This window comes from Solanum lycopersicum, chromosome 4, assembly GCF_036512215.1.
Source record: "Solanum lycopersicum chromosome 4, SLM_r2.1".
NCBI lineage: Eukaryota > Viridiplantae > Streptophyta > Magnoliopsida > Solanales > Solanaceae > Solanum > Solanum lycopersicum.
Window position 1 is genome coordinate 37,902,616 of NC_090803.1, and position 12,590 is coordinate 37,915,205.

Sequence of the window (12,590 nt, forward strand, 5' to 3'; positions counted from 1 at the left end):
ACAGACGGTCCATTTGTCAAACGATGGCCAAGGAACCAACCGTCCTGTTGGTCCATCGTTTGTGACTAAGACTTTCCAAAATGACCCCTTTGACAAATTCACTAAATTTCCATCGACGGAGGCCATTGACAACCCGTCGATTGGACCACGAGTCGTCGACTGGTTCCGTTTGTGGATACCGCTTCTTGGCAACTTTTGTCACTACTTTCAAGGGTCCTCCTTAAGGGCCGTTGGTTGGTCCTTGGGGAGTCGAACCCAAACGTTTAGACTATGAACTAACTCTAATACTTGTTAAAACATACTAAGACACACAAGCACTTTCCAAGGCACATATTTCAAACGTCATGGACGTTTTGACCTCCAAACATCACCAAACTTTAGACACTACCTCAAAACATCATTATTAACCATTTTAACACGAAATTAACTCATGAGACACATGCGAAGCTCTAGTTCAACATAGTTCGTTTTAGGTGCGTTACAATAACATTTCTTATAAAAATACATTGCGAAATTTTACGTTTCACTTATCATTGGTCTTCATGATTTTGTCTTATGTCTCAAAATTATCATATTTTATTTAGCCATTTGAAAGTAATTTAATTTTTAATCATAATGGAGTGATAATTTTTTTATAATACTAATAAGTTTTAATTATTTCTTTTAAGGAAAATTGTGTAGTGTGAAAAAAAAAATATTTTTAGAAATAATGATTTTTTTTTATTAATAGAAAGTTAAGATATAACATTATTTATATTTCACATGATTTTTCTGAGTCATTTTTGTAATTATTTCAAAATATTAATGTATTTCTTTTTTATAATTTTGTATTATTATATAATATTATAATATAAATTAAAAGGGGGTTTAAATATTGATAAACTTCGAAATATTGTTAGATGTTGAAGAAAGACGAAACCAGGAGCCGTCATTTGTATTTGTCGTCATCATCAGTATCAGTAATATATAAGTGTCAGCTTGAACCCTGTTGTGGCTAGCCAGCCTTCTCCTCTCCCCCTCTCTCTCTCTGACACTTACTAGGGCATTTTCTCTGAAAATCACTGATGGAAAGTGAGAACCCTGCCGCAGATCAGCTTCCAGAGGCAGAATCGTTGCCAGATGGTTTCAGCTCAACCACTGACCCGCTGCCACCCCAACCACACCACAAGGAGGAAAACATAATTCATCCCCAGCCTACCAACTGTGAAAAATCACATCCCAAGTATATGGAGGACTGTAAGTATATTTCTCTCTTATTTCACACGGATATAACTATCTGTGTTTACAGTTATATTATCTGTTATTGTAATGTTACATGGAAACATTAAATCACTTTAAAATGGATCATGTTTTTCAATATATATAGTTAATGGGATGGTTGAAATAAGACAGAAATGGAGAATTGAAAGGAAATATTTAGAAGCAGTTCAAAAACATTGCAAGATGTGATCATTTGCTTGAATAATAAAATGCTGGAGCTTCAAAATCTTCCAAAGAGATCCATTAGAAATGAAAAATGACTGATAACATTTTAAATGATGATGTTCATTGCTTCAAAGAAATGTCTGATGCAGTTTCTTTTGTGGTCGTATGTCTGAATGGCTATACGCTTGCATGTAGCTCTTTACTTCTTCATGATGTTTCTACTTGCAGCATTGTTTCATCTTAGGTTATTTAAACCTTCAATCAGCCTTCTCTAAGTGATACTTCTTTTCCCACAGCTGGAGGAGACCCGAGCCAAAATATTTCAGCTGTCAAGGAGATATCATTACCAGAGAGTGTTGAAAACAAAAAAGTAGTAAGTAAACATCAATATCAATTTTCTTATGTTATATATGTTTGTTAGCTATCACTTTCCTGCTTTTTGATCCAATCTAGTCATGTTTCTGCATAAACACAGTAGACTATTCATTTCTCAAATTGGATACTTTGGTTTTTACAACATGGAATAAAATGGCTATTTCTCTCATTTTGGGATATGTGCACTGCCAGTTCTATCCTCTTCTGTGACCACCTTTTTGACAAATTGATTCTCCTGCTATATTAATTGTCTTCCCTGTGTTACAGCTTAATCTTTTCTACGTCTCTTAGTTTTTATGGTAGACCAGTTCCATCAGTTCTTTTTTCCACTCTCTACAGGTCTGTTGTTCTTTCTTTCATTTCTGTCCTAATCTGCACCAACGGACTCTGTGAACCACAATTTTATTTACAAAGTAGCTTTAGCTTAGGTTATGTCAATGAGAGGAAAACCGTGTCAGTAATTTGTTTTGATCAGTTAACCATGTTTACATGATCAACACAAAATGGAAATGAAAGGAAAACCTTCTCTTGGCAAACACTAAATCATATGAATTAAGGGATAGGTAGTAATCTATTACAAAAAAAGGGATAGGTAGTAATGTTTTAGGGAAGTATGTGTTAACAATTTTTGACGAAGTAATAAGAAATTTCATTGCTGGCATCAAGAAGATGAAAAATAGTACAAAAGTTAGGAAGATGACAATTTAATTAGCTTAATTACAAAAAAGACCACTACTGCCAGGGAGCTAACAAAGTTCAAAAAGTACTCAGGAGAATATATGGGTGAAAGATTATGCCAACTATATAGTTACAAAAGATATCCCCAAGGGAGTGATATAGAGATGATATGCCTTCAAAACATTTGTTGTTCTCTTCTGACCATACACACCAAATGATATAGTAGATATCATCTTCCAGAATGGCTTGATGGCCTTACCAACTCTCCAATTGGACCAGCATTCAAAGGCCTCTTTGGTGCTATGTGGCATTACCCAATTCCTACCAAATATACACAAAACATACTCCGTAAGTCAGTATTGACTGTACAATGTAAAAATAGATTGTTGTTGGGACTTCAGGTATTATAACCGTATTAAGGTTGAGGAAGTGAAGTGTGCTATTAGTAGAATGGGTAACGGAAAAGCAGCAGAACCAAATGAGACCCCAATGGAGTTCTGGAAGAGCACAAATAAAGCAGGTTTGGAGTGGCTATGATACGCGAGAAATGAAGGTGGAGTACAACGGTTCCGTTGTAAAAAAACCAGGGTGATATACAAAATTGCAACAACTACGGGGGTATGGAGTTGTTAAGTCACACTATAAGAGTTTGGGAGAAAGTGGTGCAGATAAGAGTGAGAAGTGGTGTGTCTATTTTTGAGAATCAATTTGGATTCATGCTCGGGAGATTGACCACAACAGCTATTCCTGGGATAGAAAGAGGGACTTATATATGGTGTCCATTAACCTTGAAAAGGCCTATGATAAAGTCTTGAGGGAAGTCTTGTGGCGATGCTAGACGACAAGAGGTGTGTTGGTGGCCTACGTAAAGGAGATAAAGGATATGTATGAAATAGCTAAGGTAAGAATGGTGGGAGGAGACTTGGAGTACTTTCATATGGAGATGGGTTACACCAGGGGTCGACTCTTAGCCCGTTTCTTTTTTTCCTTAGTGATGGATGTATTAACGCGATATATTCAAGATGAAGTGCCAATGACATAGTATTGACAGATGAGACACACGATAGAGTGAATGCTAAGTTGGAGCTATGGAGACAAACATTGGAGGATAAAGAGTTAAGGTTGAGAATGTGGGGTGCACGTTCAATGATGTGATGCATGAGGTAAGCGTGAAAGTGAGGCTTGATACTCAAAATATCCCCAAGAGAAATAGATTTAGGTATGTTGGGTCAATAATGCAGGGGAGTGGATACATCAACAATGATATCACACACCGTATTGGTATGGCATGGATGAATTGGAGGCTTGCCTCTAGAATTTTGTGTGATGCAAAGGTACCACGGAAAATTAGAAGTAAGTTTTAGAGGGTGGTGGTTAACCCTTGTTGTATGAGGATGCTATGTCCAGAAGATGCATGTTGAAGAAATGAGGATGCTAAGGTGGATATGTGGTTATTGTTTAAAATTACTAGGCTTACTAACAACCCAAAGAAAGTGGAAAGATTCAAATTTGTTATAGGAGTACCTGGATTTACATATGGGAAAATGGCCAAAAGCCCCCCCCCCCAAGCCTATAGCCGGATTTCAAACTACACACTCATACTTCACGAGGGTTCTGTTATCCCCAAATTATTTGACAATGAAATAAGTAGCCCTTTAAAACGTCACGTGTCTTGTGGTGGAACACCTATTGATATCTTTTTTAAAAGACGTTCTTATTCTTCCTTAATCTTTCTTCTTCATTCATATTTTAGCCCTAACTATTTTGTGAGAACTTTTATTAGGAGAACAACAAGAATTTAGGGATTTGAAATTAGCAAGGTTGCTGGAAACAGTGTAGAGATCACACATCTGCAGTTGGCTGATGATACACTAATTTTTTTGTAAGACAAAGGAGGAGAAACTCTTGATTATAAGACTTATATTGGTGTAAGTTGAGGCTATTTATGGGCTCCGTATTAATTGGAACAAAAGCCCGTTGTATCCAATTAATGTGGTTCCAGAAATGGATCACCTTTCTCGAATCTTGGGTGGTGGGATAGGCACTTTGCCATCAATATACTTGGGCATGCCTTTGGGGGCAGAGTATAGGCCCATAGATATTTGGAATCCAATTCAGGAGAAATGTGAAAAGAAATTAACCAGATTGAGATCACAATATCTATCCTTGGGAGGTAGACTAACTTTGACGAACTCAATTTTAGATGTCCTCACTACATATATGTTATCTATCTTCCATATACTCCAGTCAATATTTCAAAGGTTGGATAAAATCAGAAGAAACTTCTTGTAAAAAGGTTCAAAGGTTGGATAAAATCAGAAGAAACTTCTTGTAAAAAGGCAATAGGGAAAGGAAAGGTTTTCATTTTGTCAAATGGAAGAACATTATCAGAAGTAAAGAACAAGGTGGACTAGGTATCAAGAACCTTTAATACCAAAGCAAAGCACTCAAGGTCAACTAGCTATGGAGGTACCGTCAGGAAGACCAAGCCCTCTGGTATAGAGTAATCAAAAGCAAGTATGAGCAACTGAACACATGGGTAACTAAAGAGGTCAACACCCCATATGGTATTAGCCTCTGGAATCCATTAGAATAATTTGTAGTTCCTCAGTAATCAATTAACTGTCAAAGTTCAAAATGGTAGTAAAACAAGTTTTTGGATTGATAAATGCATCGCTACTGTGAGCCTTTCAGATATCTTCCTTGAAATCTTTTTTTTGACCAAGAGAAAACTATTGCTGAAATGTGGTCACCACAAGGTGGAATATGATCTTTAGAAGAAACTTGAACGACCGGGAAATTGCTAGAATGATTGTACTTTTCAAGCTACTGGAGTGTTTTCAAGGAATCCAAACAGGTGGAGACTATTTATGGTGGCATGGGCACAACAAAAGAAGATACAGGGTGAAAGAAGGATAAAAACAAACAAATCTTAGGGAGAATCAAGACTTCAAATGGCCTTGGAAGCAAATTTGGAGAGTCAAAGTGCCACAAAAAGTGGCATGCTTCACCTGACTGTTTGCCAATGAAGCAATTCTTACATTGGACAATGTGGCCAAGAGAGGTATATCTCTATGCAACAGATGCTCCTTATATGGTAAGGATACAAAGACCGTAAACCACCTCTTAATACACTGCAATTTCATTAACCAACTCGGGCAAATATTCCTTAATCTCACCTTAATCTCATAGGCATTTCCTAGAGTATGCCTAGTAAGATTGATGAGACTCTTTCAGTTGGGAGGAGGTTGGAGTTGGGCTACAAACGGAGACAGACCCTGCTGGTGTATGGTGGACAATATGGAGAGAGAGAAATGCTAAATGTTTTGAAAATAAGAACAACCTGCAGAAAGTCAAGCTTAAATGTAATTTGTTGTTCATGTTTTTGGTGTACAAATTCTACTCCAATGAGACTGAGTCAATCACAGATGTTTTAGGTCCATCTAGATCCTGGTTCACATTGGAGAGACTATAATCTTTTTCTTCTTTTTTGTAAATATGGTTTTTCAATACTACGTAGTACTGACTGAAATACAAATGTTACTAGTGTCAAAAAAAACTTTGATTTGGAGAAAATATTGGGGGTTAAATTTTGTGTGAGGGGGTGGGTGGGTGGGGGGGCTCTTTTCTCTTCTCCGAAGGGATATGTTGCTGCCGCCGGCATAGTCTGAGTATTTCGTTGCCACTACCATCTCCATCTATGGCTTTGTTATTTCTCGCCTTAACCATTCGCTCGTCTACTTACTCAAAGAGCTCTCCACCATTTCTTTCAAATAATAAAGCTTGAAAAAGAGAACATTCACACCACCATCAAGACCACTATGAGTCTAATTCGATTAAATTTTTTTTTTTGGTGATTGGAGATGGTGGATTTGATTTTTTTTTCAAAAATTTTACATGAGAGTTGTCACAAATTTACTATAATGAATCCAGTGGAGATGGAGGTAATGGCGAGACAATCTTGGGATGATAAGGGTGAAGATGTTTGGCATATGATACCATGGAGAAGAAAGAAATTAAATTTTTTTAAAATAATAATTTAAAATACATATATTTATGAAATAATATATTTAAACAAAGTCTTAATGTTGTTTTGTCTGCTGACTCTCTCAAAGAGAGTGAAATACACTCACTATGCCCGGTAAGTATTTAGGGAGGTAACACTTTCAGCTTTACAAAATTCAGGGAAAATAGGACCCTTATAAAATATGAGTGTGTAGTTGGGAATCCGGCTATAGATTGAGGGGGATTTTGGCCATTTTTCTCTTTACCTATTAAGAAACTTGATTCATTTTTTAGCTTTAGCTGTGGTTAAGTCAACAAAAGAAAATCACCCAATTTGAGAAAATCTTGACTTTTAGATTTCTAGGATCAATAATGTAATCGAGAGTTTATTGTTATATAAATGATATATAAAGAAACAATGGTATATAATAAATACAAAGAGAAGGAATGGGATGAAACACAATATTATTTAAGTGAAAAGTCAATAGTAATCACGTGTTTAGTGTAGTAACAGGGGTGTGGAGGTTACTCGATCATTGCAACAAGAGTTTGTGGCTCAGTTTTCTATTAAGAAAGAAAAGAACTTAATTCGTTGGGAAGTACACAGTTGAATTACTCTCAAAGCTTAAGTTGAGGGGCAAAATGAAGGGTTATCAAGCCATTATAAGCTTGCACCGAAGGGTGTAGCCTAATAGTCAATAAAGTCGAGTGAAACCATGAGGTCTTAAGTTCAAATTCCAGCAGAACCAAAAAACTACTCAGTAATTTCTTTATGTTAGAATAGAAGTAGGTTTATATAATCCTATTGGAATAGAAATATGTTTATACAATCCTATTAGGATAGGAATAAGTTTATACAATCCTATTAGAATAGAAATATGTTTATACAGTCCTATTAGAATAGGAATAGGAATATTAAATAGTATCCTATTTGGTAAAGGGTTGTATTCTAGGGTCTTTAAATAGGGTCTCGTGTAATAATGCAGACACAACAACAATTCAACAATATTTTTTCCCTATATTTCTCACACGTAATCAGAGCCTCTATGATCTTGGTAGAAAATCAAAGAGCTTCTGCTGTCTGCGGGCGGCTATCACTCATATATGCTGCGCGCCTGCCGATGATTATGTTAGCAAAAGTTGAGTCACCGTGTATCTTTCTGGTGACTATTTTCTCTTATCTAATTTGTATAGCACCATGCCATCATTCTGGTGACTAATTTTTCATATTTAATATGTGAAGCACCGTTCCATCATTTCGGTGACTACTTTTTCATATTTGATTTGTGTAGCACTGTGCCATCATTCCAATGACTACTTTTTCATATATAATTTGTGCAGCACCGTGCCATCTTTCTGGTGACCACCTTTTTTTTTCATATCTGATTTGCGTAGCACGGTGCATCTCCCCGGACTGCTTTTCATATTTAATTTCTGTAGTACCACAGATTTTTCCGAACTATTTTTTCATATCTGAGTTGCATAACTTCATGTGTCTTTTCAGTGACTCAAATTTGATTTGCATAGTTCCATTCGTCTTTCCGGTGACTCCTCAAATCTGATTTGCATAGGGTTATGCCATCATTCCAAACCTACCCATGTTATTTCTCTTTTTCGATGGGGTCGTTCCATCAAATTCGAACTATCCTATATAATTTCTATTTACTAATGGGGTCGTGACATCATTCAGACCATACCTATATAATTTTATTCCTTATATTGTGACCACTTTTAGCCATCAAATCTAATACTCTGGCATATGAGCATATTCCAACCAGTTTTTCAGTGACTTATTTATTATCAACTCATCTATTGATTCCAACATGATCCATATACTTTGTACTAGGTTTTGAGCATTTTGGCTCAGGGGAGTGTAGTAGCCTTGTATGTCGATTATGTGAGTCACTCTATGGTTTGAAGCAGTTTTTTTGGTCTTGTCTTTGATAGGACATAAGAGAGGTTTTTCTTTTAGAGGGCTTTCAACTAGAGAGAAGAGAGAAGAAAAATAGTTCTTTTGCTGCAGTCTTTTTCTCCGACCAGCAACCGTTGGATCGGGCTAAAATTTGGATTATGTGTTCCTGACATCTTGGTGGTTGATTTGAACGGTGGAGATTGGATTCGGAGGTCAGCAAGATCCTGTTTTAGGTTCCGAACAGCAGTTGGGTTTAGTCTTTGCAGGTTTTTTAGTTTGGGAAGTTAACACTGGAATTTTATCTCTGTGTTTACTGACATTATGCATCAAATCCATTATTTGATGAGTAGACAAGCACATTTGAGATTGACGTGACTGTCAATTTTGTGAAGTCGTTTGATCAATTTGCGGATATCTTTCCAAGTCCCTCATCGGTCCTCGTGTTTATTACATTTGTAACAAGTTAGGTACATGAATTGTATGCACTAGCTTGAGGGGGAGTGTTAGAATAGAAATCAGTTTATATAATCCTTTTGGAATAAGAATAGGTTTATACAATCCTATTAGAATAGGAATAGGTTTATACAATCCTATTAGAATAGGAATATGTTTATACAATCCTATTATAATAGGAATATGTTTGTACAATCCTATTAGAATAGGAATAGGAATATTAAATAGTATCCTATTTGGTCAAGGATCGTATTCTAGGGTCTATAAATAGGGTCTCGTGTAATAATGTAGACAAAACAACAATTCAATAATATTTTTTTCCTATATTTCTCATACTTCACATTTGCATAAGTTGGTGAATAGAGTTATTCGGCAGGTAGAAAGTATCCGGTGAAATAATCGAGTTGTGCACAAACTTACTTGGACACCATCGTTAAACAAAAAAGTAGTACAAACTCTCACTCTGATGCTGCTATCAAGACATTCCACCATGAAAAACAGAAGAGAAAACTAAAGCATGTTTGAATCTAGATCCTACTGCTTCCTTGCTTATATTCAGGTAGAAGAATATCTTCAAAGGAGTAAGAACTTTGTAGAATCAATTTTGAGATTCAATATTCCCAAGTTTCTTGCAAGTGCCTCAGACTTGCATCTGAAGGGGAAAATATGCGGAAGATGGAGGAATGTAGAACATTGTCCTATTATATTTTTCAAAACTTCAGCATTCTGAGGTATGCTAGGATTGTTCTATCAAAGGTTAGAAGGACGTCATGATCATTTCTGTAATCACAGAGGATGTGGGATGGGTTGATATTGCAAATAAAATTAAGGAATTCGTTGACAAAGAAAACTCAAATGTCATCTATTGTAGTACTGATCAAAGAATATGTAACAATTCTCAAGTGAAGGGAATCAAGAGATGATTCTTGGAGAATTTAGAAATGCTGCCGCAAGAGATGCTATAAATGAGATCTTAGTATACAAACAATCCTTCAAAAATCCAGAGTTCAATAGTTAAACATGCATAGTTAGTGTCGCTATAAACAGTAATCATGTTCGCTACTCTTATATTACGTACTTACTATTTCAATATGTTGCAAGTATCAGTTACTCATTTTATTGCCTGTTAGTAACTTTCCATCTTAGTAGTTACCATCAGGTGGTTTATGTGCTTCAGTTCCACCAACTCCCTGAGCTAGTGTTAAAATGAACTGCAATATTCCTCCATTATTACTAGGGTTCACACTTCTTTTTGAGGATTAGTACTGTATTACTAGGGTTCACACTTCTAGTCATTTGGCTGGAAATTAGTATGAAGAAACAATCTAGCTGTCCTAGGGTGCGTCTTTGCTGCTTTTTCTTTTTTATTTCCCCATTACTAACAAAAAAAATGAGATTTGTGTTTTCTGTTTCTTTTCTTGCTATCAAATTTTAGGATGTTGTTTCTTATATCAAGCTATGTGCAGGTTCCCTTTTTTTCTGATTGTTTTGTAACTTCGCTCTTTTGGTTATATTCATGTGTTAGGATGCCTCTGAAACCAAACGGAAGATGGTAAAACGTACCTTTAAGTCTGAAAAAGAGTTTTTGGAATTCACTTTGAAGTATCAGCAGGTTCTTGCAGAAAGAGATTCAGGTGTCTTGTTATAATCCTAATTTTGCTATTTTTTCAGTTTCAGGCTTCCTTTCTATCATAATTTGCGTCTTCCCCATTTCCTCTGGATATGGATAATTTTTTATTGTTTTCACAAGCGATGATTATTTCAGGTTTTAATGTCACATGTTGAGGCCAAATGCACTCACAAGTATACGTGGTCAACTATGATGAAATTATTGTCCCACATATTGTTTAAATTAAACTAATGCTAATTATTTTATTCAAGTTACTTCCCGTAAGTGATGTTGATTAACTAGAAAGACTAGGAAACTAGAAATAGGAAAGCATTAAATATGCCCCTGTACTATTAGAATAGTTTAAATATACCTCTCGTTATACTTTTGGACTAAATATACCGCTCTCGTTATACTTTAGGTTCAATATACCCTCGAGTTCTACTTCTATACTGATTTCCCTTTAGTTTTGACAGCGACATGTGATGAGGTTAGAAACAAATGAACCATCCCCAGTGATCCTGCTTCCCTATTTGTGATGTATTTACTTTCTCCATAGATATGGGTGCGGAGTCGCCTTTGTTAGGAGTGCTTTACCCCTGAATGTGGGACTTCCCGGCGCGAATTCTGATTTAGTCGGGCTCCAATGTGAGTACATGATATCGGGTGGGAAACCCAAAAAAAGTTTCTTTCCACAAAGCTCTCTTCCTGAACATATTTCCAGAACCTTTTTGGAAGTAGGCTCTTGTTATGAAGCTTTAAGTTCCTAACTCCCGGTGCCCCACTTTTCCTACCTTGTTGTGCTATAGGCCATTTAACCAAGTTGAAGCCCTTTTCTATCTTATTTCCTTCCAAAAGAAATTTCTTCTTAGAGCATCTATAGACTTGACAACCTTACTAGGAATAGGGAAAAGGGACATCATATATGTGGATAGAGAGTCCAGTACTGAGTTGATTAGTTAAACTTTTCCTCCTAGAGATAACATGTTCCAAAATTTGAAACAAATTCCACTTCAAAGGTTGATTTCACATCATATTCCTATAGCCTTATTGTGTGTGTGTGTGTGTGGGGGGGGTCTTGGGAAAGGAACAAAAGTTACTTCAAATTCGAAAATTGGTGGTTAGAATCTGAGGGCTTCATTGACAGAGTCAGAGAATGGTGGTCTTCTTTCAACTTCACAGGGAAACCTGATTATAGATTGGCTTGCAAACTAAAAGCTCTGAAGACTAAACTTAAAGAATGGAGGAAAATTTGGGTATACATAGGAGAAATTGCTTGAACAGCTGGCTGATCTAGAAGCTGAGAGGGTAGACAGACCTTACTAATGAGGAGTCTGCCAAAAAATCTGAATTGATGTTCAAATATGAAGAGTTGATAAAAAAGGAGGAGATCTCCTGGAGACAAAAATCAAGGGCTCTATGGCTGAAGAATGGTGATAAGAATACTAAATTCTTTCACAACGTAGCAAATGCACATAGGAGATACAACAACATTGATCAGCTTATGATACATGAAGAACTGAATCAAGAGCCAAGCAGAATTAAAGGGGAAACTGTTGAACATTATAAAAGGTTGTATAAGGAATCATCCAAGTGGAGACCTGAGTACATAAATGTGCAATGTCCTGTCCTAACAGAAGAAGATACTCAAGCTCTTCAAAGCAACTTTGAGGAAAGTGAAGTATTGAGATGTTTGAAGTTGTCTGCTATCAACAAAGCAGCAGGTCCAGATGGTTTTACTATGGGTTTTTTAATTAAATGTTGGGATGTGGTAAAGCAAGACATCATGGACACCTTTCAAAACTTCTATGAACATGAAGTTTCTGAGAAGAGTTTCAATGCAACTTTTATAGCTCTTATACCCATAAAGAAAGGTGCCAAGGAGTTGCGTGACTTCAGGCCAATTAATCTAATTCGTAGCATCTACAAACTTATCTCCAAAGTTCTTACCGAGAGGCTGAAAAGGGTGGTGGACAAGTTTGGTAGACTCACAACAAATGGCTTTTGTTAAAGGGCGACAGATAATGGATGCAGTTTTGAGTGCAAATAAAGAAGTTGATTCCAGAAATAGCCAAAAGAAGCCAGGTGTCCTTTGCAAGTTGGATATATATAAAGCTTATGACCATGTTAACT

The 12,590-nt window shown here is 36.3% G+C and overlaps 1 protein-coding gene across 2 annotated transcripts in view; it reads left to right on the forward strand.

The window, feature by feature from the left end:
- The first annotated feature begins 879 nt into the window (after nt 1-879).
- LOC101263108 (uncharacterized) overlaps nt 880-12,590 on the forward strand; it is a 39,516-nt gene continuing 27,805 nt past the window's right edge. The window contains exons 1-3 of one of the 2 annotated variants that reach the window (XM_004237509.5): nt 880-1,236; nt 1,722-1,798; nt 10,374-10,482. In XM_004237509.5, the coding sequence (XP_004237557.1) occupies nt 1,065-1,236; nt 1,722-1,798; nt 10,374-10,482 (358 nt within the window). In that variant the 5' untranslated portion in view covers nt 880-1,064. The remainder of the gene's footprint in view (nt 1,237-1,721; nt 1,799-10,373; nt 10,483-12,590) is intronic. The other variant, XM_026030694.2, reaches the window with a different exon arrangement.